The following is a 23,194-nucleotide window of genomic DNA, read 5'->3' as shown; positions in this document are numbered from 1 at the left end:
GTCATTTAACTTACATTATCGGGGGCATTCGTAATCTCGTCAAACGCTTGTAGGGTCTCAAAACCCATTGCCGCCAGCGGCTCGGTTCCGTCATCAACAACCTAGGTCGTCAGCAAAAATCGAGCATTGTGGTAGAATTGCAGACTCACCCAGCCCAGCACAGTTTTTGATGCCCTGTGGCTCTTGTTTTGACGTACGCCCATAAGAGCCAGACCTTGTAGCACAAGCGTCGCAAAGGGCATGGCCGGAACGACGGGTGCGAGAATCCCACCAATATCTTCTGAGTGGGACAAAAGCGCTGGCACATAGGTGGCCAACGGGCTATGTTGACGAGAGATGATGATTGTTCCCAGCAAATTGCCTCCGCCGTCCTTTGCACGTACGATGCCGCAAGCCTTTGTCTCCTGTAAGGCGAACCTGTAGAGCTCGAGGATCTCGGGGTTTGCGTGTGCGCGGACATGGCCGAGCACACTTTCCGCATTGTCTACTCCGTGGATTAGGTCAAAGCTGATGTTAACCCTCTGGATGCTTTGAAGCAGCCCCTCGGGAGCAGTCCAGTTAGCCAAGTCTTGAATGACCATATCAGTGACCCGGCGAGGGAACTGTGTGTCCCAGCCGCTGTTGGTGAACCACTCCTTGACCGTGTTCACCTGGACGTCGACAGGGATTCCTGTGAAGACGCCTGGAAGTGCCATTCCAATTTGCACCTTCTTGATTCCCCGTCTTTGAATAAGACTTTTCATTGCTCGCCGGTGTAGAGACCTGCCAATAGACACATCTCGCTTTCCAGGATCGACAAAGATTGCGCCCAACATTCCCACTCCATGGAGATAGTAGGTGGCTACAAAGCCGTACAGAGCTTGCGTGCTGGAATTTCGCACAACAAAATGGGCCTCGCTGATGTGCTGATTGTTAAGTTGAAAGGTGGCTGCCGTCGTTGTCTGCAGGAATTGGAGGTCGGGAGTACTGCCTCGATGAACGGCCCGTAGCAACTCGTCAAGTCCGGAAGCATCACGATCGGGGTGATATTCTTCCACAAGCCAGTGTTGTCGCGATTTGAGGACCTTTTTGCTCTTTCTCAGAGTACCGGGGAGCGTCCCAAGTGGGGTGATGTCACCCACGAGTGCCCTGGCAAGGGCATGCAAGGCGTTCTCTGTGAAGTCAAATGTGCAGAGATATGTGCCGATGGATTTGTCCATGGCAAAGTCATATGGTGAGCTAACCGCGACTACAATGAGTTGCTTCTTCTGACCTCTACTTCGGAGCATAGAACACATCATATCGACGTGCTTTGTGAAGCCAGCTTGATACAAGTTTCTGTTGGCATCAGCGGTGACAATTATGATGCAAGATGCCCTGTTTATCAAGTTCTCGTGAACTACACCGACGTTAGCAGTGGTAAGATTCGGAAGTAGACGAGTTCTTACCTGGCCGAACTCCATTGGCAGTGTAACTGGTATGGAGTAGCTTTTCATTGCGGGCTCTTGCTAGGGACTTTCCAAACTCCCTAAAAACACCCTCTCCACTCATTATCGCACCACGTTCGCGGTCGCGATGGGACCACATGTCGTGAGTAGTCCAGGCCATATGCTGGCTATCCTTAGCATTGAGAAGCTTCTTGGTGAGAGAAGATGCCGGAAGTGGCTTGACGAGAGGCGTGAGCAGGAGTAACTCTTCTCCCGAGTGCATCGAGGCTGACAGGGGGAGTAGCTTCTCCTTGTCTCGGATGACGGTGATGGAATCGTCATACGCTCGGAGTGACAGCGCGAGGTGAGCCGGGTGAAGCTGAGACAATAGAGAAATCCCTGGGGGGTTCAGGGCCTTGGTCCATGAAGTACAGGTTGACTTGAGACGAAGAACACGTCTCACTGACGTGAGTATCCTCTCCTTGGAAATGATGCCACTTTCATATCCCAGCTTCAGCCCCTTGATAGCCTCAAGCTGGACATCGTAAGCTCGGCAAAGAAGAACCAAATCACATCCTGCCTCCACGGCCATGACAACACCGTTCTGGACACCAAGTTCATGGCTCAGGGCTTCCATTTCTAGGCATTCCGAAATGGCAACACCATTGAACCCCAAGTCATTGCGCAATAGGTCATCCACGACCTGGTCTGATAGACAAGCATGGCTGACATTCATAGATGGGCTGGAGATGCCACAACCACCGATGAACATGGCATCTAGCTTGCCGGAAGCAATAGCATTTCGGAATGGGACCAAAGCACTCAAGCTCAACTCTTCGAGAGTCTGAGTAATGATAGGGACATCTAGGTTGGAACCAAGGAAGTCTAGATTTCCATAGGACGGAAAGTGCTTTCCACAGGATGCCATACCTGCGTCCCGAATGCCTTTCAAGGCAGCGAGACCATACGTGGAGACCTCCTGTGGATCGTCTCCGGTAGCACGTACTCCTAATGGTTGGTATCGGGCGTTGTTAAGCACATCAAGGACCGGGCCAAGCATGAGGTTCACACCACACGCCGATATCTCTGTGGCGGTGGCCTTGGTGACCTCGTAAGCCAACTCGGCCCGGCCGGTGGCGGCAACGCCCATGGCACTGGGGAACTGGCAGACATAGTCCTCGTCAAAGAGACTATTGACGCCGCCATTCTCCTGGTCAAGGGCAATCAATAGTGGGGTGGGATGACCCGCTTTCTGGGCAATAGTTTGAAGTTCCTGGACCAGCCTGGCGGTTTGCTGGGCAGCTGGGTAATGTCAGTTCTGGTCAAGGAGGTCAAGGATAGAGAATAGCCAAGGCATGTGTCAAATAGCTATAGGAACGGAAACAAAACCGTCTACACGGCCGTCCCGGAGCGAGCGGGAGACGTACACTTGAGGTTCTTGGCTGTGAGGATGATGGAGCCAAGATGGTGATCCTCGATGAGACTCCTGATCTGGGGCGTGACTTCAGTGCCATCCCAGCCCATAATCAGGATCTGGCCAATGGCCCTACAAGACAGCAAGCCGCATGTTAGCACAATGTTATGCACCTCGAAGCCGGAAACCGGAGGGCGTGGAGCCGGCGTAGACGGAGCGGGACAGCGGGACAACGGAACAGCGGGGGGAGGTTACGTACCAATCGAGGTTCTGCCATAGTGGATCCAGATCGTCTACGTGCACTGAGGAGGCCATGGTCGGGCGGTGGCGGCGGCGGCGCCTAGTGACATGGTACCTGGAGCCGGAGCCGTTGAGATGCCGGTCGCTCCTCGTCTTGGTCTTGAGGTAACGATGAGATGCCTTGTCGGGGGGCGGCGACGACGACGACGACGATGAATCTGACCCGAGAGGGGCACGCATCCTGCGAATTCGCCGACGCGACGACGTCTAAACTTCGGCTAAGGGAGCGAGGGGGCGCCTGATTGGCTGGGTTTCGACGGCACCGGCGTGTGGGTCCTTGGTTGTGTGATGGACGGCGGCTGAGTTAACGTTACATGGGACGCCTGGGAGACGACGTCAGTCCAGCAGCTGCGAGAGGACCAGAAAGCACCGTGGTATCTCGATTGTCAAGGCAAACCAAGCACCATGGCGGGGTGATAGTGGAAGGATAGACGTTTGCTCGCGGGGCAGATGGACGAATGCCAGGCTCTTGTATTAGCAGGTGCCTCAACTTATGGCCCTGGCCGACACCGACGCATCCAGGTCCGTCCGGCTTATCTGTCTTGCCATCCGAAGCCAAGCCCACATGCCCTCTGCGTGGCATGTCACCGTTCAGATGGGCCGAGGGGCGGATGTGGCAATGGTGACGGTGACGAGATTGGCCGCGATGCCACGAGACACGGGCGTCACTATCGATCGCTAGTTGCCATTCCGTGATACCCGCAGAGACTACTAAGTAGCCAGTGTCTCTCGTTCGCTGCTGAAACTTCATTATGGTCAGAGAGAAGACGCGGGCAGACACAGATCTGACCAGTGGACTCTCTGATCAGAATATCTCACCCCTTTCTACCCAATCCTTTGGTGTTGTCGAAACCATGCCTACTGCCGTGTCGCCCACACGGCCCAAGAATGGCCTAACCAAGTTTACCAACTGTCGCCTGCTCAAGGGTGATGCCCTCGTCGAGGGAGACCTCTGGGTCAGTTCCGTCTCTGGCAAGGTTATTGACAGCCAGGCCTCCTTCTACGATGAGCTGGTTCTCCCAGACAAAATCATCGACCTTGGTGGGCGCATCCTCTCCCCCGGGATGATCGAGTGCCAGTTGAACGGCGCGTTTGGCTTCAACTTCTCGACCCTCCTCGACGACATGTCAGAATATGGAGAGAAGTTACAGGAAGTGAACCGCCTCATGGTTCAAACTGGGGTGACCTCTTACATCCCCACCATCACGAGCCAACTGCCTGAAATGTACCAAAAGGTGAGGTTCTGTAGTAGCTGAACGGTGGGGCTTCGCGCATGAGGCTAACGGCACCGGCAGACACTCCCGTATCTCGGTCCGTCTGGAGGCTTTCGGAAGGCCGGTGACGGCGCCGAATCGCTCGGGGCTCACTGCGAGGGTCCGTTTCTGAGCCCCACCAAGAACGGGGTCCACAACGTCGATGTTCTGATTCAGGCCGAGTCGATTGAGGATCTCGAGCGATGCTACGGAGCCGAGAATATGAACGGCTCTGGGGACGGGAAGCTGCCGATCAAGATGATCACGGCAGCTCCGGAGCGAGGTCGTATGATGGACCTGATCCCTGAGCTGACGTCGAGGGGCATCATCTACTCCATCGGCCACTCGGAAGCAACTTATGAAGAAGCTTCCCAGGCGGTCGGTAAGGGAGCCACCATGATCACGCATCTCTTCAACGCCATGCGGCCTCTGCATCATCGCAACCCTGGCATCTTTGGGGTTCTCGGCAAGGCAGAGAGTCTACCTAGGCCGTATTTCGGCATCATCTCCGACGGGATTCACCTGCACCCCACAACGATCAAAATCGCCTACAACTCGCATCCCGAGGGCTTCATTCTCGTCACCGACGCGATGCACCTGGTTGGGCTGGCAGACGGGAGTTACCCGTGGACCAACGGCGAGCAAACGTGCAACATTGTCAAGAAGGGCTCCAAACTCCTCCTAGAGGGGTCGGAGACAATTGCCGGAAGGTGAGTACACATGCAATACAGTCTTAAGTGTTTGCTTGACGGATGATGAGTTGGCTAACATGTGGGCCACAGCTCCATTACACTGCTTGAATGTGTCAACAACTTCCTGCAGTGGTCCGGGACCAGCATTCCCCAGGCGCTCGGGGCCGTGACGTCGACCCCGGCGGCAATGCTAGGGCTTCAAGGGGTCAAGGGCACGTTGGACGCGGGGGCGGATGCCGATCTGGTGGTGCTTTCGGAGGAGACTGTGGGAGGCTGTCGTCGACTCGTATTGGACGAGGTGTGGAAGTTTGGCCAGCGAGTTTGTCGGGCCGAAGAACGTCATGTGGAGAGCCATTAGGTACTACATACCGTGTAGGTCGGTGCCTTAGAAGTCAGAGTCTAGAACGAGAGGTACGTGCCTGTAGACCGGTGTAGTAAAAGAAAAGATTGGGACTAGAGGTGGACTACAATGGCTAGATGAATTATGAACAATTACGCTTGCTTGCATGGGCATGCATCTGGAGTTGGGAGGATTCACATATCCTGCAGGTGACCATCACTTCGTCCACTGTGCTTCTGCGTCTTTATCTGTACTAGCCTGCCAAATTACAACCCAGTGCGTTCGCTTGGGGCACCGGAACCACTGAACCTTCTGAAACGTAGCCCGAACGACCCCAGGCGCGTTCTTCCCCAGTGGGCAGTTCACTGTATTCGCAGGTGCATGCAAGACAACCTAGTGCAGGCAGGTGTGGGCCGCCAGCCAATTGCCGCGATGTCTGACGATCTCATTGATAGGGCAAGTCCGAAGGCTCAAGCCCGGTGGGTCACCTCCACAACGTCTCCTCCACTCCTCCGTCTCCGCTCCTCTTTCACTGCGTTGCGCTCTTGGCCAACTCAAGAGAGGTCGGTCGTCTGATCTTGTGCAGAACTCCCCAGCAACAACCGCGACAAACCGCTGTCGCTTGCCATCGCCGCAGCTGTTATCGCCGTCGCTGTCGCCGCCCGATCGCCGCCTCCAGCTGTTCCCGCGTCTTTCGGAGTCTCACGGACGCTCGCAGGGGTTCCCGCGTCGCTGATCTCACGGCGCACTGGTCCGATGAAGCGATGACAAGCAACTAAACAATGCCATGGCTACCTACAACTCGATGCCGGGGCTGTCCACGGGCGCCTCTCCTAGAGATCCTATGGTGATGAATCTCGGTGCCGGCCAGCCTCAGGGCTTGGGCATCGACGTCTTCGACCAAGAGTTGACGTTTGATGAGTCCCTACTGTATGTCATGCATCTCCGCCCCTTCCCAGCCCTCGCGCGCATCCCCGACCCGCGATGCTGACATCCGCAGCGATGGGACCACATTGCAGAACCTTCCCTTCACCCCTTCGTACGACCTAGAGACTTTCTCCACGACTTTCGAAGATCCCTTTTCCTATTCCTCCCGTCAATTCGAGTCGGCCCCGAACCAAGATGTTTTACACGAGGAGGAGTCGCCACAGGAGCTCGACAACAAGCTCCTCGGCTTCTCCGCCCCAGTCTCGAGCGCGACCGTCATTGACGAAACGGGGCAGTTTTCAGAAACAGCCATGAGCGCAGAATTGTATGGCATGTTTTTCGTTGCCGAGGATGTTTTTGGCGGCGAGACGAGTGGACGACCGCTCGAGTTAACCTGCTACCGCCGCAATCTTTGGCAATGCTCTGGCCAGATATCACTCCCTCGGATCGTCACCAATGTTGTGAACGAGCAGGGAATCCAAATCCCAATCTTCGAATTGGTCGCATCAATCACAGCCACAGAGTCAATCGAAAACAAACCCACCGAGATTATATCGATTCCCTGGAAGAATGCAAGTGCCCCGCCAGGCGATGAATCCAAGGTTGTTGGGGCGCCACTAAACATAACTTTGGATCTCGCCTCTGGCCAAGAGATTGATGCAAACCGAGTCTCTATGCCCATATCATGGAAGCGGCTCCAATTCAAGCATGCTACAGCCAACAATGGTCGAAGAAAGGGCCTTCAACAGCACTATGTCGTGAGAATAGGTCTCCACGGCAAGTCAAAGTCTGGAGATCTCATCAAGATCGCCGAGATCCAGTCTGGCCCAGTCATTGTCCGAGGGCGTAGTCCGAGGAATTTTGACAGTAAGAAGGACGTTCCTCTTACGGGCGATAACAAGCGAGTAGAGAGGAGGAATACTGCGACTCCTGATAGCTCCGCAGTCAAGATGGCACGGGAGAATTCACAGGCATTCATGCATCGATACCCCTCCCTCGGTAACATTCAGGTATGTTCTTCGCATTGCACCCTGCATCTGTGTGCTGACTCTTCAGCAACCAAACGAATGGACAGCATCACCATCAATCCCCCAGCCACTCCCTAGCCCCCAACCTGGTCAAAATCCACATCCCGCCAAGAGGGTGGCCATATCATCAAATGTCTCGAGGCCACCGATCCCAGCTTGGTCAAACGAGCCAAGTAATTTAACCAAATCATCAACTGCCCAGAACATCCGAGGCGTACTACCTCGTCAGAACTCTTCACTCCCGATCAATCTCTCACTGTCCGAGGATGAGAGAAGTCCAAATCGCTCAAGTTCCGATTTACAAAGCCCCCAGCCCGGAAAGGCTGCTGCTGCTGTGGGCCAGAACACTGATCATAGCCCCTCGGAGGATGCAGATCCCCTATACGAATATTTTCCTTTGACGGTTGACGATTGGTATGATTTGACGCACCCTATCTTCACAGCCACATGTTCTAATATCTTATAGGATGCCTCCTGTCGATGCTGTCTACAGACCACATGTCGTTCACCATACCATTGTCCCACCCGAGATGAAGGCGCAGCAGCTGAGGAGCAAGGCGAAGCGATACTTTGCACCTGAATGAGTAGGCCAATAGCCATTGGAAGTTTTAATGATTCATGAACTGGTGGGAGCCTGGAGTGCCATTCTTGTACATCTATCTATTTGCATTTCAATTTGTACAATGATATCAACCGTGGGGCGGCGGGGCATTAATTCCCCCAAGCAGGGCACAGGCCAGACAACCCGATATATCTGCAACGAAACAAGAGTTGCTCATATACCCTAGATTTGAATTGGAAGCTAATTACATTGACTGTTCATTTAATTTCAGATTCAAGGACTATATATACAGTAATCTTTTTCCGTTTCCAACACAGTACGTATTTTGAGAACCCTTTTCTTCATGGTATCATAGCCCAACGCCTTCAAACATATTCTAGAGAACTTCCTTCTTTAATCTCATAACAGCACTACCTATTTCCTTGCCTGGATTACTTTACAATCTTAATCCTTGGTATCGAGTCATTGATAAGCGATTGGACAAGACCAGCTTTGTCTCTTTAGCATTTCCTCCCGCCCCACAGGTACCCCCTTAAGCTCCAACAGCATTCACTCTCATCTGATGCTCGGGGTTTGGGGTCAATCTACCGTTCAACTTAGGCTCGGGGATGCGCGATGCCATTCGATCGGGCACGAGATCTGGGGAAACAGAACGAGAGGTGTGCACGTTCGCCCGGAGCAAGTGCGAGGCAATAGGCTCGGGGGCGACGATGGGGGTGGACTGAACCTTCTGGATCTTGGTCTCGGGAATAGGGACGTTGCCAGTGCGTACCCTAGAGGGGAGGATTTGCTCAAACCCTTGCTCGCGCGCCACCTTTTCGATGCTCTTGAAGTACTTGATAGAGAAGTTAGCAGTTGGTATTTGACCACGGTCGTGGAGTAGGAGCTTACCTTGACAGTCTTGACCTGCAGCTCGAGTGTGGCGTCTTCATCGACAACAATCATGGGGTGGGGATGCAGTTGTAGAGATGAGAGCGACCACATGTGGTTCACGCCCTGCTCAATACACTTCTGCAACGCTAGCGACTTGCGAGCGCCTAGGATTATGACCACAACCTCTCGCGCCTCGAGGATGGTCTGGACGCCAACAGTCAGAGCCATTCTCGGCACTCTGTTCAGGTCATCGCCAAAGAAGCGAGAGTTGGCCAAGATGGTGTCGTAGGCCAACGTCTTGACCCGAGTGCGGCTTGCAAAGCTCGACCCAGGCTCGTTGAAAGCGATGTGCCCATCGTCACCGATCCCGGCTAGGAATAGGTCGATACCGCCGGCTGCCTTGATGGCATCTTCGTAGGCAACACACTCGGCCTCCGGGCTGGGGGCGTTGCCGTCTAGGATGTGCACATTGGAAGGGTGGATGTTGACGTGGGAGAAGAAGTTCTTCCACATGAAGGAGTGATATGAATTGGGATCATCTCTGGGGAGGCCAACATATTCATCCATATTAAAGGTCACGACATTCTCAAAGGAGATCTACACCCTGTTAGAGCCCGAGTTGCACCTACGGATGGGGTCGGGTGCTTACCTCGCCGGCCTTGTACTTGCGAGCTAAGATCTCATAGACGCCGAGGGGGCTAGATCCCGTGGGAAGTCCGAGGACGAACGGGTGCTCGGCGGTTGGCTGGAAGGCCTTGATCCGCTCAACCACATAGTTGGCGACGTACATGCTTGCTGCATGCTCGTCGTCACGGATGATCAGCCGCATGATGACGATGGAGGGTGGGTGGCGTAGAATGGGGTAGGTAGGTGGATGGTGTATACGAAACTAGCCTGTTACGGGTCGTTCGTATTTGGATAGGAAGATGGATATAAGAGAGGATGGAATAGGAAATTGGCAGCTTATTCTGGAGCGAAGGCTGGCAGGGTTGTTTAGCAAGATCAAATGACGACCCAGGCGGATGGCTGAAGAGTTGCTTAAGAGTTTACAATGGCGGCAATGGGTGGTGCGCCACCGATAGCGGCATCATGTGCCTTGCATCATGGTGACTTATCCACGCGGACACCAAGATGTCGTCTCGTCATCACGGCCCAGTGAGTGGACGACGGGAGAAATCGTAAGTCGAGATGTATCGTGATGGATGGAACGTCACGGTAGGTACGAGAAGGAGGATGGCATGGCAGCTCAATGTGCGGCCAACAGTCGTGGATCACGCCGTACCGTTTTTGGCCGAAGCTCCCGGGCTGGCGGTACCCGTTTGCTTGCCAACGTTGCTCAGGGTCATATGACTCGCCACCACTGGGGCGACTGGTGCGCTGATGGGATTGACGAGCTGGTTTGGGGGGTCGGTGTCATTGTAAGTAGAAGCTGGTTAGGTGCTGCAGTTCAGGTTTGGGTGGACTGCAGCAGGCAACGATCGACGTCGAATAGGTTACCCATGGAGTATTTGCCAGCATGGGTGTAAGTGTAAATGGGGGCCGCGATGAAGGCTGGCTGAACATTTGTCCGACCAGTCAGAGCTCCTCTCGGGAACCAACATAACGTTGGAGGCCATACACAACGCCTGCCAACATAACGCAGAGCGCAGTTGATATGCAGGCTCCCGGCAAGACGCATCCCTGGCGAACGAGGGCGCACAAGCACAACTCGTCACCGTCCGTCCAACATGGTTGGCAAATCGTGTTGGCAATCGGCCCTACCGGCGGAACCCCCCTCACAGCGCCGGCCCTTGAGTGGCATTTATGTGGGGTTGATATGTGTCAATCTCGGGGGCCGTAAAGACGATGAGATGGAAGAGAAGGAGAAGTTCTTTTTTTTTTTCGTCCTCATGGCCCGAACTGCACCCCCGACTTGGCCGCGTCGCTTGTCGCTTGCTTGTGTCACTGTCTCAGCGAGCAATTACACGCCGCCCGCGCTGTAATTAGGGGACTTTGGTAAATACTGGTGGTCGCCGATTCGGCGGGGCGGGGGAGCCTCAGCGTGGGGCAAACTCCCCGTCTGTTGGTGTAACACCGCTGTACATCAGTGGAGAGCTGGAGCTGGAGCTCGCTCGTAGGGCATCTTCCACTGGCCCGCCGCCCAGCCTCCACTGAAGACGGGACGCAGGCCGCGGTACGTACCCGGCCTCCACTGACTGGCTCACTGACCTCTCCACGCAACGTTACAACAACCCCATTCAAACCCTCACTCCTCCGTCTCACTTCGCGCCTTTCGTCCAGCAAGGCACGACAGAGTGCCCTGGCTCAGCAACAATGGCTCGCGCCGCCAGCTACGCAGTACGATAGCCCCTGGCCGCCGGCAGTCGCCCGGCCTCGGCCTCGCCCAACCAATCTCCCAGCTACGTCTCGGTTGTCGCATGTCCCGGGCCGCCACCTCTGCGACGTTGGCTTCGAGCTACTACGTACTACCTACGTGTGGATGCTCAGCTCACCCTCCAGCTCCTCATGCTCGCCCGCCATTCACTCCAACTGGCTATGGCAGCTACCGACTAACGACGACCATTGCTGCCCTGCCTGTACCACCCACTCTCGGTGCCACGGTCGCTACCACTGCAGCTCGACTCCCTGCAACGTCGAATCCTGCCCCGTCCGTCTTCTGGGTTCCCTGGCGCTTCTGCTTCTGTCGTCCCTCCAGGTCCAGGTCAGGCAGGTCCCTTCGCCGCGGCCTTCATTCGCCTCGTTTGTCTCACCTGGTCTCGCTGGTCTCGTCTCATCCTGTCTGGCCTTGCTTGCGGCCATTGACCACTACCTGCCATTACCTATCCATCGGGTCCGTGTCTGCTAGGGCTCGGGCGTGAGACATCCGACCCATTTGTTCCGTCTAGATGACCGCTGTGTCGTTGGATTTTAGTATTTACTTCCCTCGTATCCATGACTTGACGCTCTCGACTCCGGCCTCAGCTTTTCCCCTCGTCCATCGCCCTTGTTCATAAAGGCACCCGCTCGTTACTGCCATGGCGACCCTTCGAAAGCAGTTCCTTACTGCCCTCTTCAAAAGCCTCCTCAGAGGCAAGTCGTTGCTCCAGGCCATTCTGGCGTACTGGACCGGATCTCTCGCAGTCACCGCTGACGGTAAGAACCGTGTCGCCGTACCGTCACACCGCTCCACCCAAGAGTTCCTCAAGGAGGCTGAGGCACTGTTCCTTGGTCCCGTCAGCCAACATGACCTACAACAGCTCTCTCGCGACTTGAGGAAGCAGTTCGTCGAGCGTCTCCAAACCGACATGGAATGCATGCTGCCCTCCTACAGCCATCAACTTCCACACGGAGCCGAACGAGGGCACTATCTAGCGTTGGATGTCGGTGGCTCAACCCTCAGAGTGGCGCTAGTGGAACTTCGAGGGCGCATGTCCAAGGTCGGTGAAGAGAGCAGGATTGTCAGCATGCGCAACTTCGCCATTACCCCCGAGATTAAGGATCTGGAGGGCATGGCGTTTTTCGACTGGATGGCCGCGAGGATTAAGGACACTCTCGCCGGAGACCTAGAGCAACATCACAGTCTTGATCAGCCACTGCTGATGGCAATGGCTTGGAGTTTCCCCATTGAGTGAGTGGGCCCGTCTCCAACCCGACGACATCTTACTCCAACGACTAACAACCCAAAGGCAAACATCTCTTGCGGGCGGAAAGCTACAACCCATGGGCAAGGGCTTTTTAGCACATAATGGATTAGTAGGCCAAGACTTGGGGCGGATCATCAAAACGGCTTGTGGCAACCATGATCTCAACGTAGAGCTGCGGGCAATCCTCAACGACTCGAGTGCTTGTTTGTTATCAGAGTCATACACGCACTCATCGACGCGATTCGGTCTCATCCTGGGTACCGGCGTTAACATCGCTGCGTACCTCCCCATCTCAGCAATTGGAAAAGCCAAGGTTGGCGAAAAACCCGCCGATTGGACTCACTTGATTGTGAATTCCGAGATTGGAATGTTTGGGCATGGAATCCTACCTTTGACTAGATGGGATCGAGAGTTGCTCAAGACTCACCCCATGCCGACTTTCCAACCATACGAGCACCTCGTCAGTGGCATGTACTTGGGGGAGATCTGCAGACAAGTCCTCGTCGAAGCCATCGAATCAACCGGCGTTTTCGGGGGGACACTACCTGCCTCTCTCAAGGAGCGTTACTCCTTGGCAACAGAGACTCTATCAATGATTCAAAGGTATATCCTATCGTGCTTCGCAATATTGCCAGTAAAGAACTGACACACACCAGTGATACTAGTGTCGAACTTGACGATGCCTGCAAAGAATTCTCTCTACGACATCCATCGCCCCACACCCCAACGACTTCTGACCTCTACTTCCTGAGACAGTTGGCGTCATTCATCTCAACCCGTTCAAGTGCCCTCGTGGCCACGTGTGTCTACACTTTCTGGAAGTTGCGGATTGATGCCCAAGCCGACTGGGTCAAGACTCTCCCTGACTCCTCTCCTTTACGAACAACTGCCGAGGAGGATAGGGATATGTCGGAGACGACTGTCGCTTTCAATGGCAGCGTGATTGAGAACTACCCAGGATATCTAAGTAGTTGTCAAAAATACTTGGACGATCTGGTGGCGAGCGAGAACGGTGCACAGGGTACAGTTCAGCTCGTATCGGCCAAGGAGAGTTCCCTCTTAGGAGCGGCTGTGGCGCTAGCCTCTGTGGAAGGGAGCGCTTGAAGTCGTTTCTTTAATGACAATGACATTGGTGGTGGCATCAGTTACTCAAGGCGTAATATTTTGGCGATATACATTCAAGGGACACCATGGCGATGCATATGAAGGGGCAGGCGTCGGGCATGATTTTGTTTCAGTTTAAAGACATGAACATGAATATTTGATGGGCGGTTGTCATGGCAAGACTTCGGAGGCCATGATGGGTCTCCAGAATAGAGGCTTAAGCGCATAGGCCCAAGATGATAATATAGGGGCTCCCTACGGTGGTACATTGGGTCAAGTCCGCGAAAAGTGCAAATGGCAACATCCCAAAATCACGAAGAGCCCAAAATCAAGAGCAAGTTGCCACTCCAAGAATAGGGCAGAACTCTATGCCGTTTCAATAAGCTATAAGCTACTTAAATAAACTTTTTATACCGCATTTATCTTTGTGCCCTTATTACTACCAGCTAGGTACCCATATCATATCTGTGTTCCGGCTTGTCCGTCAGATCGTCGAGGTGGACCCCGCCATCGTGGCGTAAGTTAAAGTGTTTCCCGCAAGACGCGTCGAGATGATTCTGCTGCCTACCAATCAAAGTAGCGCGACTAATTCCCACACAGCATGCCCCGCACATACATTGTACCGGTACCTAGGATTTTCTCACGTGATTGCCTGGCGTCTTCGCGTTCAGTGGATTGAATCAGCTTCGCGTGCGTCTTGACAAACAATTCCACCCCAAACGCCACGGTGAAGCTTCCACGTCAATCTCTTTGGTAACCACGCACAACTTGCACTAGATGTCTCTTTCGATGCGCATGTGCTTCTACTAGCTTTCACTTGCCAAATATACGGTCACTCGACTCGAATCACGCGAAAATGGGTGATGCTGGGGGTTCGTCTGGCATCTTTGCTGAATGTCTGATTGCCTTCGTGCCGAGCACGGCGCTGACTCCGAAACTAATCGGCGAGGTACGCCACGCTCGAATGTTTTGTCTGTGCTGTTAAGCTAACTGCGAATGCAGCTTTCGAGTATTTCTGGAGAGAATGGCGCTACCATCTGCGAGCCTCGACGCGACGGCTCGATTCCGATCGAAAAGGTCACTCACATCGTCTCCAACACGATCGACTTCCCACAGTACACCGAGTCGCAGGCGGTAATGATCCCGGTTACGACAGCGCAGTGGATCATGACTTCAATCTCCCGCCGCAAGCAGGCCCAAGTTCGGCCGTTCTCGCCCGATCCCAGAATGATCTTCTCCGACGTGGTGGTAACGTGCGCCGATCTGCCTGAGGGCGACAAGGAGAGCATCGCCGGCGCTACGATGGCTCTTGGTGGGCAGGAGTCAAAGGACGCGACGCGGTTGACAACACATATTTGCGCCTTGTCGATGGATCATCCCAAGGTTAAGAGTTCCAGAGACAGGGGATGGAAGGGAAAAGTCGTTTTGCCACATTGGTACGTACCACGCTGTAGTGTTCTGTGAACCCGGTGTTGACCTCCTGCAGGTTCGATGATTGCTTCAAGTTGGGTAAACGGATCGACGAGGGACCCTATCTCCTGCCTGACCCGGAGATTCTTAAAAAGTTACCAGAAGACGACCTTGCGATCCCGGAGAATTCGAATCTCGACGGTGCCACATCAACTTCTCCAACCTACTTGCCGTTGCCGCCAGACGGAGATGTTGTTCGCCCTCCGGTCACAGTCTTTCAGGACAGAAAGGTCATGCTCTCCTCTGATATGAGTATCAGCCCCCGACTGAACAAGGTCATCCAAGATATCATCGTCAACGGCGGCGGTAGGCTTGTTGAGCACGTGGATGGCAGTGATATGTTCATTTGTCAGTATCGGGATGGTCCCCAATACGTCCAGGCTGCTCAGTCATGCAAAGATGTTGGAAACTTGGCCTGGTTGTTCTACCTCATCGTCCACAATGAATGGACCTCCCCCCTCCGCCGTCTCCTGCACTACCCCGTTCCTAAGAATGGTATCGAAGGCTTCAAGGGCTTGCGGATCACGGTGTCCAACTACGGCGGAGAAGCTCGAATCTACCTCGAAAACCTTATTAGGGCGAGCGGTGCTGAATTCACCAAGACGATGAAGGCGGACAACACGCATCTTATCACCGCACGCAATTCTAGTGAGAAATGCAAGGCTGCTCCTGAGTGGGGCGTCTCTGTCATTAACCATCTGTGGATCGAGGAGAGCTATGCAAAGTGCGAGATGAAGCCAATGACGATAGGAAAGTACAACCACTTTCCTCCCCGAACCAACCTAGGCGAGATTATCGGTCAGACCTTCTTTGACGAATCCAGGTTGCGAGAGATGTACTACCCTGGCGGCGAGGAGACCATGTCTCCTCGGGCTAAAAGGAAGCGAAAGATTCTCGAAGCAGCCGAGGACAATGCCTACCAACACGGCCCGGCGGAGGGTGTTGTCATTGGTCGGGAGGACCGAGACAGGGATGTGGACGACCTTCAACAAGGTGAAGCAGCGACCAAGAGCACCGCCAAGAAGACAACCACCAAGACTTTGGGTATTGTGGCAACTCCGATCCGAACTCGCCCTGCCCGATCAGGAAAAGAGAATGAAACGCCTTCCATGGTATCAACAGGCGGGCGCAGCGCAAAGGCCAAAGCGAGAGATTTACTCCAAACCATCGCTCCCGACATTGCGTTGTATGAAAAGGAGAAGAAAAGACACAGCAAGGGAGCCAATGTGCCCTGGGGCGGGAAACGTGCGGCAGACCAGGTTGACAAGACCCCCAAAACCAAGCCAGGCACAAGCCCGGAAGTCGAAGATGATAGCGCGGACGAAAAGCGGCCTACTAAGAAGGCCCGGCCGTCGCTGCCTGACATCGAAACTCGGATCATTCTCACTGGGTTTGGTCGGTGGGTTGGAGACAAGCACAAGGAGGACCAGGACCGGGTAAGTTGAGATAAAAACATTTGTTCTATTTACAGTGCTAACGCTCTTGACAGAGAAAACTGCGTGATCTTGGCGTTCAGATTGTCCAGGAAGGGCAACCTTGCGACTACCTGGCAGCTCCCCATGTGGTCCGCACAGTCAAGTTTCTATGTGCCCTTGCTCGAGGACCCACGGTCATCTCATCTACCTACATTGATAAGATTCTGGAGACGGGCAAGGTTCCCGACGTGGACGAGTTCATCCTCCACGATAAGGAAACAGAGAAACGGTATAGCTTCAGCCTCGAAAAGTCGGTAGCACGTGCCAAATCGAACCGCGGCAAGCTCCTCCTCGGCGTTCCCATCTACTGCACCGAGAAGATCCGCAACGGGCCGGATAGCTACAAGGCCATCGCAGAGGCGAACAGTGCTATTTTCATGATCTACCGAGCGCGAAGCGGAACGACAATCCGACCCACGACGGCGGAAGAGGACGGCAACGCGCCGCCTGAGCCCGTCTATCTTCTTAGCAGCAATACCCCGGAGGAGAAGGCCTTGTGGGAACGCTTCCAGGACATGGCACGGAAGGGCAACATGGAGCCGAGGGTGGTGGCGCCCGACTGGCTGCTGGATGTGGCGATGGCACAGCAGGTACGGTTCGACAAGAAGTTCCTAGTGGATCACTTTTATAAGGCCTAGGAAGGGCATGTGGCATAATGTAATGACGGAGTTTGGTGCAGGATAGGTAGCATCGCTGGTCCTCGTACCGGTTGTCGGTTTTGGTTTCGTCCGCCTGGCTCTATTTGGCTGAGGGGTGGCGCAGTTGTATGTAGTTGTGGCAAAGGATTCTGTTTAGAAGAACTTGACACCCAGAGAGTCGTCCTGTCCGAAGATTTGTGCCTTGCCTCGCTTGACAATAACATTGAGTGCCTTGAGGAGGACCTCGGTGTCCATGCCGTGGATATCTAGTCTACTGGTCAGTCATGTTTCATTGGAGAGTAGATTCCTGGGTAGCATACCCGTTCCCTTGGTGCCGTCTCCTTCCATCAGCTCGTACAGGGTCAACACACTGCCCTTCTGGCCAGACTCATCGACGTAGGTTTCGATGAGTCCCGCCCATTCGTCGGGTTTGCGCCAGAAGATGAACACGACCTCCCCGGTGGAGCCACCGCTGACGAACTCGGCGCGGCCCTCCTTGCGCATGAAGTCGATGACGTCCCGGATATCGGCGTTGCTCAGGCGGCGGTCGAGGCGGCGGTTGAAGAAGAGGTCGGAGTCGGCGGCGGACGAGAGCGCCAGGCGGAAGATGCGGTGGTGGCGGGCGTAGGCGAGGATGAGGGCCGACCACTTGGTGCGCTGGGCGTGCAGCGTCGTCAGGTTCGTCTGGCGGGTGTAGAAGGCCGGGAAGTGGTATTCGCGCGGAAATGCGAAGGGCGCGGGGCCCGAGGCGGGGGTGGAGGGGGACGGGTCGGAGGGCGTGGTGGATGTTGGGAAGGCAGCTGCGGTGGCCATGGTGGTGGGTGGTGGGCGAATAGATCGGGTATGGGAGGAGAGGAAGGGAGTGGACAGGTGAAGCTATCGTGACGGATCGGAGTTCAGAGGAGTTCGGAGGCTGGAGGTTGCTTTGGCGGGGTTCGGCTTGCCATGACGTGGGGGACGAGGGGCGGGCCGCCACCACGTGCTGCTGTGGTTTGGGTGGCTGGCGGCTCAGCGCTCTACCAGTGGAAGACTTCCAGTGGAAGTCTCATTCCCAGCTTCACCCCAACAACACCCACGGCGTGACAAGCCAGCTCTGATTTGCAACCATGAGGAATGTGGCTATATGTGCAAATAATAATAGGTGTGTGTGCGAATAGCGTCGCTCTATTCAATTGATCTCATCGACATAGGCATTGGCTTTTCATCTGTGTCAATTAATCACGTATCGGTCGATCCTCTAGCCGGTTCGCCCCCAGTCATCCCGATGTTGTCCAGACCTCTTTCGTGTAGCCACACAAGTAGATGGCTCCGGTTAACAGTTAGCCGCAAACGCCTCGATCAAATAGTCCCACGCAGGTGCGGATCGAGCACAGTAGATGATTGCTTATCTTGGATACGCCAGCCAGTAGCAGGTTTTCTGTTGGAAATACCGCTAGCCCGCCCTGAGATCTTATCTGCGGGAGACAGCTGCGCTTGCGTCCGAGGAAAAGCGCTGGTCCCGGAGAAGATAAAACTGGTCGAAAAAATAACTCGGTCAGAGGTCGGGAAGACAAGGGGAATTGCCACTGCGGCGTGCGATTGACACACCGTGGGTGGTTGACACTCGGAGAATAACCTATCACAGCTTCACTTGACGTTGACAGTCGCCCAACTCTTACTCATAAAACCGGGAATGAAAAACCGATGAGAAACCGAATTGTCATAATCACGCCCTTCTTCTCCTCTCACGACATCTCTGCTGTTTGTCCGACATATGACCGTCGCCGAATTTCCACGCAGTCTAGCCCCACGGCCCTGACAGTTTTGCCTTTCTCCGCGGAACAACCAACGCCAAAACCAGCGCGGGCGCACCACAACGCCGCATCGTGATTGGCTCTCTGCCCGTCTTATCAGTATCACCTCTCAGACACATCTCCCCGGGTACCTCACGTTGTCGCACCGCCCGGAAATGCGTTTTACGCTTCGAGTTTCCGTCGAGTTCCCGGAGATGCAATTCGCGATGCTATGTGGAACTCGGAATCGAGGCCCAACAGCCGAGGCTCTCAGGGCCTCTCATAAAACCGTAGATCCCCTGGCGTGAACAGCTTGAACGGCTGGCTTGCTCTTTGACGGCGTATTCTCCAAGGTGGCATGGGTTTGGTGAAATCTCGCCCATCATGAGTCAACCGCAGAAGCATGTCGTGGTCGTGGGACTGGGCATGGTCGGTATTTCTTTCATGTAAGTGGAGCCATCTGATCGAAGACATCCCTCAATGAGCAGCTCGCCTAACAATTCCCCAGTGAGAAGCTGTTAAAGTACGATGCAAATACAAGGGAATACAACATTACTGTCCTCGGCGATGAACCCCACCTGGCCTACAATCGAGTCGGCCTCACAAGTTTCTTCGAGCACCGAAAAATTGAAAATCTCTACCTCAATCCTGCTGAATGGGTACGTATAGCAGCGGCAGCATTCACACCAGTTTACTCCGTACTAACAATACCAAGTATCAAGAAGCTCCCAAAGGTGCCTTGAATTGCCACGTCAACACCAAAGCCACCAGCATCAACTCAGAAGCCAAGACCGTCGCCTGCGCAAACGGTCAAGTCTACTCGTACGACATCCTCGTCCTAGCCACCGGCTCTGACGCTCTCCTCCCTCGCGAACTCCCAGGCCACGACGCCACCGGTGTCTTCGTCTACCGGACCATCAACGATCTGACCAGCCTCATCGACTTTGCCGACACAAGAACAGGAACCAATGCGGTTGTCGTCGGCGGAGGTCTGCTGGGCCTGGAAGCCGCCAAGGCCATGTTGGATCTAGAGCGCTACAGCAAAATTAGCCTCCTTGAACGTGCCAAATGGGTCCTCAGCAGGCAGCTAGATGCGGATGCCGGCAAGATGGTCATTGACCAGGTCCGCATGCTAGGAGTGGACATCATGCTGAGCAAGCGCGTGGCAAGCATCAAAACTGATGAGAGCAACAACCTCACGGGCGTTGTCTTCGAAGACGGGGAGGAAATTGACTGCTCAACACTCTGCTTTGCCATTGGTGTCAAGGCCAGGGATGAGTTGGCTCGAGTATCCGGTCTCGAATGCGCTGAGCGAGGCGGCATCGTCGTTGACGACGGTCTGAAAACCAACATCCCAGACATTTACGCCGTCGGCGAGTGCGCAAGCTGGAAAGGCCAAACCTACGGCCTGATCGGCCCCGGCGTCGAGATGGCAGATGTCCTCGCCTTCAACCTCACCCAGGCCAAGCTTCACTCACCTCGAACCTTTAAGCGGCCCGACCTCAGCACGAAGCTCAAGCTCCTCGGCGTCGACGTCGCCAGCTTTGGCGACTGCTTCGCCGATGTCAAAGGTCCCCTGTCTCTCCCGCCCAAGTTCGCAAAGTCGTTACGAGATGGGACCGGCGCGCAATTGACGAACGGTGCCGCTGCTGCCGCCGCCGCTGCATCTGTTCAGGCCCTGACTTACAGAGACCCCTTTCTGAATGTGTACAAAAAGTACATCTTCACCAAGGACGGCAAGTATCTCCTCGGCGGCATGATGATTGGCGACACCAAAGACTACGTCAAGCTCGTCCCCATGGTCAAAACCATGAAAGAGCTAGACGTGCCTCCAAGCGAGCTCATCCTCGGCGCCAAAAAGGACGGCGACGACGGTGATGATCTCCCGGATGACGCCCAGATCTGCTCCTGTCACAACGTCACCAAGGGCGATGTAGTTGCCGTCGTCAAGGACGGTTCCTGCAAGGACCTTGCCAGTGTCAAGTCATGCACCAAAGCCGGCACAGGTTGTGGTGGCTGCATGCCTTTGGTAACAACCATCTTCAACAAGACCATGGCGGCCATGGGCAACGAGGTCAAGAACCACGTCTGCTCGCACTTCAACTACTCTCGGGTGGATCTATACAACATCGTCATGGTAAAACGCCTCAAGTCTTTGAAGGAGGTGATGAGGGAAGTCGGCAACGACAAGGCGAGTCTCGGTTGCGAGCTGTGCAAACCTGCTGTGGCGAGCATCATGGCGTCGCTGTGGAACAAGCATGTCATGGACAAAACCACCTACGGTCTACAAGACACCAACGATCGCTTCTTGGGCAACATCCAGCGCGATGGAACCTACTCCGTCGTCCCCCGGATATCCGGCGGCGAGATCACGCCAGACAAGCTCCTGGCCATCGCCCAAGTGGCCAAGAAGTACAACCTCTACACAAAGATCACCGGAGGCCAGCGCATAGACTTGTTCGGCGCCAAGAAACACGAGCTCCTCGACATCTGGGGCGAGCTCGTCGCCGCAGGCATGGAATCCGGCCACGCCTACGCCAAGTCGCTCCGGACCGTCAAGAGCTGCGTCGGATCGACGTGGTGCCGCTTCGGCATCGGCGACAGTGTTGGCATGGCAGTGCGGTTGGAGGAGCGCTACAAGAGTGTTCGCGCGCCGCACAAGATCAAGGGAGGTGTAAGCGGATGTGTGCGAGAGTGTGCCGAAGCCCAGAGCAAGGAGTAAGTCCCCCCTGTTGACGACATCTTCACTTCAAGTCACCTCCCAGGTAACTAACACGTCGATAGTTTCGGTTTGATCGCCACGGAAAAGGGCTTCAACATCTTCATCGGTGGCAACGGCGGTGCAAAGCCACGACACGCCGAGCTCTTGGCCAAAGACGTGCCCCCAGCTGAGGTTGTCCCGATCCTGGACCGCTACCTGATGTTCTACATCCGCACGGCCGACAAGCTGCAGCGCACAGCTCGCTGGGTCGAGAACCTCCCCGGCGGCCTCAAGTACCTGCAGGAGGTGATCCTCGAGGACAAGCTCGGCATCTGCGCGTCGCTCGAGGCCCAGATGAACGAGCTCGTCGACAGCTTCTTCGACGAGTGGGCCGAGGCCATCCGCACGCCCGCCATCGCCGCCAAGTTCCGGCAGTTCCACAACACCAGCGACACGCTCGCCAACATGGAGGTCGAGCAGGACCGCGACCAGAACCGGCCCGTGTTCTGGGCCGGCGAGTCGGCGGCCGAGGACTTCAAGGGCCTTGGAGACCGCTGGTCGACGACGTCGTGGCAGCCCGTCATCGAGTCGTCGTACTTTGACGGCGCCGACGAGCTGCCCAACGGCATTTCGGCCACTATCAAGCGCGGAGATACGCAGCTTGCTGTCTGGCGCATCCAGGGAACGTACTACGCCACGCAGCAGATGTGCCCGCACAAACGTGCCTTTATCCTCTCCGACGGCCTCGTCGGCCAGGAGCCGTGCAACAAGTCTGCCAACGGCAACGGGGATGCTCCCAGCAGCACGACTTCTCCCTGGGTGTCGTGCCCGCACCACAAGCGCAACTTTGACCTGGGCAACGGCTCCTGCAAGACGGACGAGGCCCTCTCCATCGCCACGTTCGCCGCCGAGGCTCGGCCGGACGGCATGCTCTACCTGAGGCTGCCTCCAGTCGACGAGCTGGATGCGGCGCTGGGCACCAAGAAGTGGATGGTCAAGCAGGGCGAGAGCAACGCGGCCGCCCCGATGAAGGAGCTGGACAAGCGCATCAAGTTTGTCGGGCTCAGGGGCAAGAAGCCCGGCGTGCGGCCCATCGCCGGGACAAAGATGATGAAGCCCGTCGAGCTGATGACGGGCGGTGGATGCGGAAGCGCGCCGGAATGGTAGTGAGGCAATAGACTTGGAGTTTAGACGATTGAGACGACACGCATCACAGGGTTCTTTGGATAGCATCGGAGAGTGGGTTGAAATTCGATCATGGGTTTTTTTTGTATGGGATAGCTCCTTCGTTGTGCGGAATTAAGTGAATATACCCTCAACAGACCTCCAAATCCGAATGGCCGTGACACATTCATGCGTCTTTGTCCCAGTTGTTGATTAGATAGACTCCAAGTACCATTCCAGGGACGCCGCCTCGATACCAAGACTGCCCGATACTCGTGAGCCAACCAGTCGGCCAGCTATCCATCCCGTTCACTATCTGAGAACTCGCGTCTCAGCCTCGAGTTTCAAAGGAACACGAAGAGGAAAATATGAAACATTGTAATGAAAAGTAAAAATGAAAGTAGTCGTAGAAACTCTGGGCACAGGTTCCTGTCGCTGTGCCAATTCCCTAG

The 23,194-nt window shown here is 55.1% G+C and overlaps 8 protein-coding genes across 8 annotated transcripts; 5 read left to right on the top strand and 3 right to left on the bottom strand.

Annotated features, from left to right (window-relative positions):
• Nucleotides 1–5: 5 nt before the first annotated feature.
• BGZ61DRAFT_491837 (family 3 glycoside hydrolase) lies at nt 6–3,135 on the bottom strand (the record flags this gene model as incomplete). Its single annotated transcript, XM_046250473.1, has 5 exons — nt 6–101; nt 150–1,378; nt 1,428–2,708; nt 2,834–2,952; nt 3,080–3,135. 5 exons carry the CDS (start codon nt 3,133–3,135, stop codon nt 6–8), a joined length of 2,781 nt encoding a protein of 926 aa, XP_046107545.1.
• Nucleotides 3,136–3,974: 839 nt separating this feature from the next.
• Nucleotides 3,975–5,423, top strand: BGZ61DRAFT_345647 (N-acetylglucosamine-6-phosphate deacetylase; the record flags this gene model as incomplete). The annotated part of the gene is made up of 3 exons (XM_046239811.1): nt 3,975–4,355; nt 4,416–5,083; nt 5,156–5,423. The coding sequence occupies 3 exons, from the start codon at nt 3,975–3,977 to the stop codon at nt 5,421–5,423; spliced, it is 1,317 nt and encodes a 438-aa protein (XP_046107544.1).
• Nucleotides 5,424–5,929: 506 nt separating this feature from the next.
• Nucleotides 5,930–8,175, top strand: BGZ61DRAFT_504415 (uncharacterized protein). The gene is made up of 4 exons (XM_046251799.1): nt 5,930–6,335; nt 6,406–7,342; nt 7,389–7,774; nt 7,827–8,175. Exons 1-4 carry the CDS (start codon nt 6,193–6,195, stop codon nt 7,942–7,944), a joined length of 1,584 nt encoding a protein of 527 aa, XP_046107543.1. The 5' UTR covers nt 5,930–6,192; the 3' UTR covers nt 7,945–8,175.
• Nucleotides 8,176–8,454: 279 nt separating this feature from the next.
• BGZ61DRAFT_529707 (uncharacterized protein) lies at nt 8,455–9,624 on the bottom strand (the record flags this gene model as incomplete). Its single annotated transcript, XM_046253445.1, has 3 exons — nt 8,455–8,757; nt 8,814–9,392; nt 9,445–9,624. 3 exons carry the CDS (start codon nt 9,622–9,624, stop codon nt 8,455–8,457), a joined length of 1,062 nt encoding a protein of 353 aa, XP_046107542.1.
• A 1,773-nt stretch (nt 9,625–11,397) lies between these two features.
• Nucleotides 11,398–13,940, top strand: BGZ61DRAFT_446501 (uncharacterized protein). The gene is made up of 3 exons (XM_046245217.1): nt 11,398–12,402; nt 12,461–13,021; nt 13,075–13,940. The coding sequence occupies exons 1-3, from the start codon at nt 11,810–11,812 to the stop codon at nt 13,520–13,522; spliced, it is 1,602 nt and encodes a 533-aa protein (XP_046107541.1). The 5' UTR covers nt 11,398–11,809; the 3' UTR covers nt 13,523–13,940.
• Nucleotides 13,941–14,257: 317 nt separating this feature from the next.
• BGZ61DRAFT_183006 (BRCT domain-containing protein) lies at nt 14,258–17,246 on the top strand. Its single transcript, XM_046237701.1, has 4 exons — nt 14,258–14,471; nt 14,525–14,958; nt 15,009–16,428; nt 16,482–17,246. Exons 1-4 carry the CDS (start codon nt 14,379–14,381, stop codon nt 17,103–17,105), a joined length of 2,571 nt encoding a protein of 856 aa, XP_046107540.1. The 5' UTR covers nt 14,258–14,378; the 3' UTR covers nt 17,106–17,246.
• A 12-nt stretch (nt 17,247–17,258) lies between these two features.
• On the bottom strand, nt 17,259–17,918 carry BGZ61DRAFT_345847 (vacuolar protein-sorting-associated protein; the record flags this gene model as incomplete). Its single annotated transcript, XM_046239826.1, has 2 exons — nt 17,259–17,371; nt 17,426–17,918. 2 exons carry the CDS (start codon nt 17,916–17,918, stop codon nt 17,259–17,261), a joined length of 606 nt encoding a protein of 201 aa, XP_046107539.1.
• Nucleotides 17,919–19,261: 1,343 nt separating this feature from the next.
• Nucleotides 19,262–22,745, top strand: BGZ61DRAFT_529703 (uncharacterized protein; the record flags this gene model as incomplete). Its single annotated transcript, XM_046253444.1, has 4 exons — nt 19,262–19,323; nt 19,386–19,536; nt 19,593–21,595; nt 21,662–22,745. 4 exons carry the CDS (start codon nt 19,262–19,264, stop codon nt 22,743–22,745), a joined length of 3,300 nt encoding a protein of 1,099 aa, XP_046107538.1.
• Between the last annotated feature and the right edge of the window lie 449 nt (nt 22,746–23,194).

Source organism: Ilyonectria robusta (genome assembly GCF_021365365.1).
Source record: "Ilyonectria robusta strain PMI_751 chromosome Unknown BGZ61scaffold_5, whole genome shotgun sequence".
NCBI classification, from domain to species: Eukaryota; Fungi; Ascomycota; class Sordariomycetes; order Hypocreales; family Nectriaceae; genus Ilyonectria; species Ilyonectria robusta.
Note: the sequence above shows the minus strand (reverse complement) of the source record. Positions and strands in the feature narration are given on the sequence as shown.

Excerpts from the sequence above, each read along its gene's own strand:
- BGZ61DRAFT_183006 (XM_046237701.1), top strand. The coding sequence starts at position 14,379 with ATGGGTGATGCTGGGGGTTCGTCTGGCATCTTTGCTGAATGTCTGATT. Across the intron at positions 14,472-14,524 it reads CTCCGAAACTAATCGGCGAG|CTTTCGAGTATTTCTGGAGA; the intron begins GTACGCCACGCT and ends CTGCGAATGCAG. Across the intron at positions 14,959-15,008 it reads AAAGTCGTTTTGCCACATTG|GTTCGATGATTGCTTCAAGT; the intron begins GTACGTACCACG and ends GACCTCCTGCAG.
- BGZ61DRAFT_504415 (XM_046251799.1), top strand. The coding sequence starts at position 6,193 with ATGGCTACCTACAACTCGATGCCGGGGCTGTCCACGGGCGCCTCTCCT. Across the intron at positions 7,343-7,388 it reads CCTCCCTCGGTAACATTCAG|CAACCAAACGAATGGACAGC; the intron begins GTATGTTCTTCG and ends CTGACTCTTCAG. Across the intron at positions 7,775-7,826 it reads CCTTTGACGGTTGACGATTG|GATGCCTCCTGTCGATGCTG; the intron begins GTATGATTTGAC and ends AATATCTTATAG.
- BGZ61DRAFT_446501 (XM_046245217.1), top strand. The coding sequence starts at position 11,810 with ATGGCGACCCTTCGAAAGCAGTTCCTTACTGCCCTCTTCAAAAGCCTC. Across the intron at positions 12,403-12,460 it reads GCTTGGAGTTTCCCCATTGA|GCAAACATCTCTTGCGGGCG; the intron begins GTGAGTGGGCCC and ends AACAACCCAAAG. Across the intron at positions 13,022-13,074 it reads ACTCTATCAATGATTCAAAG|TGATACTAGTGTCGAACTTG; the intron begins GTATATCCTATC and ends GACACACACCAG.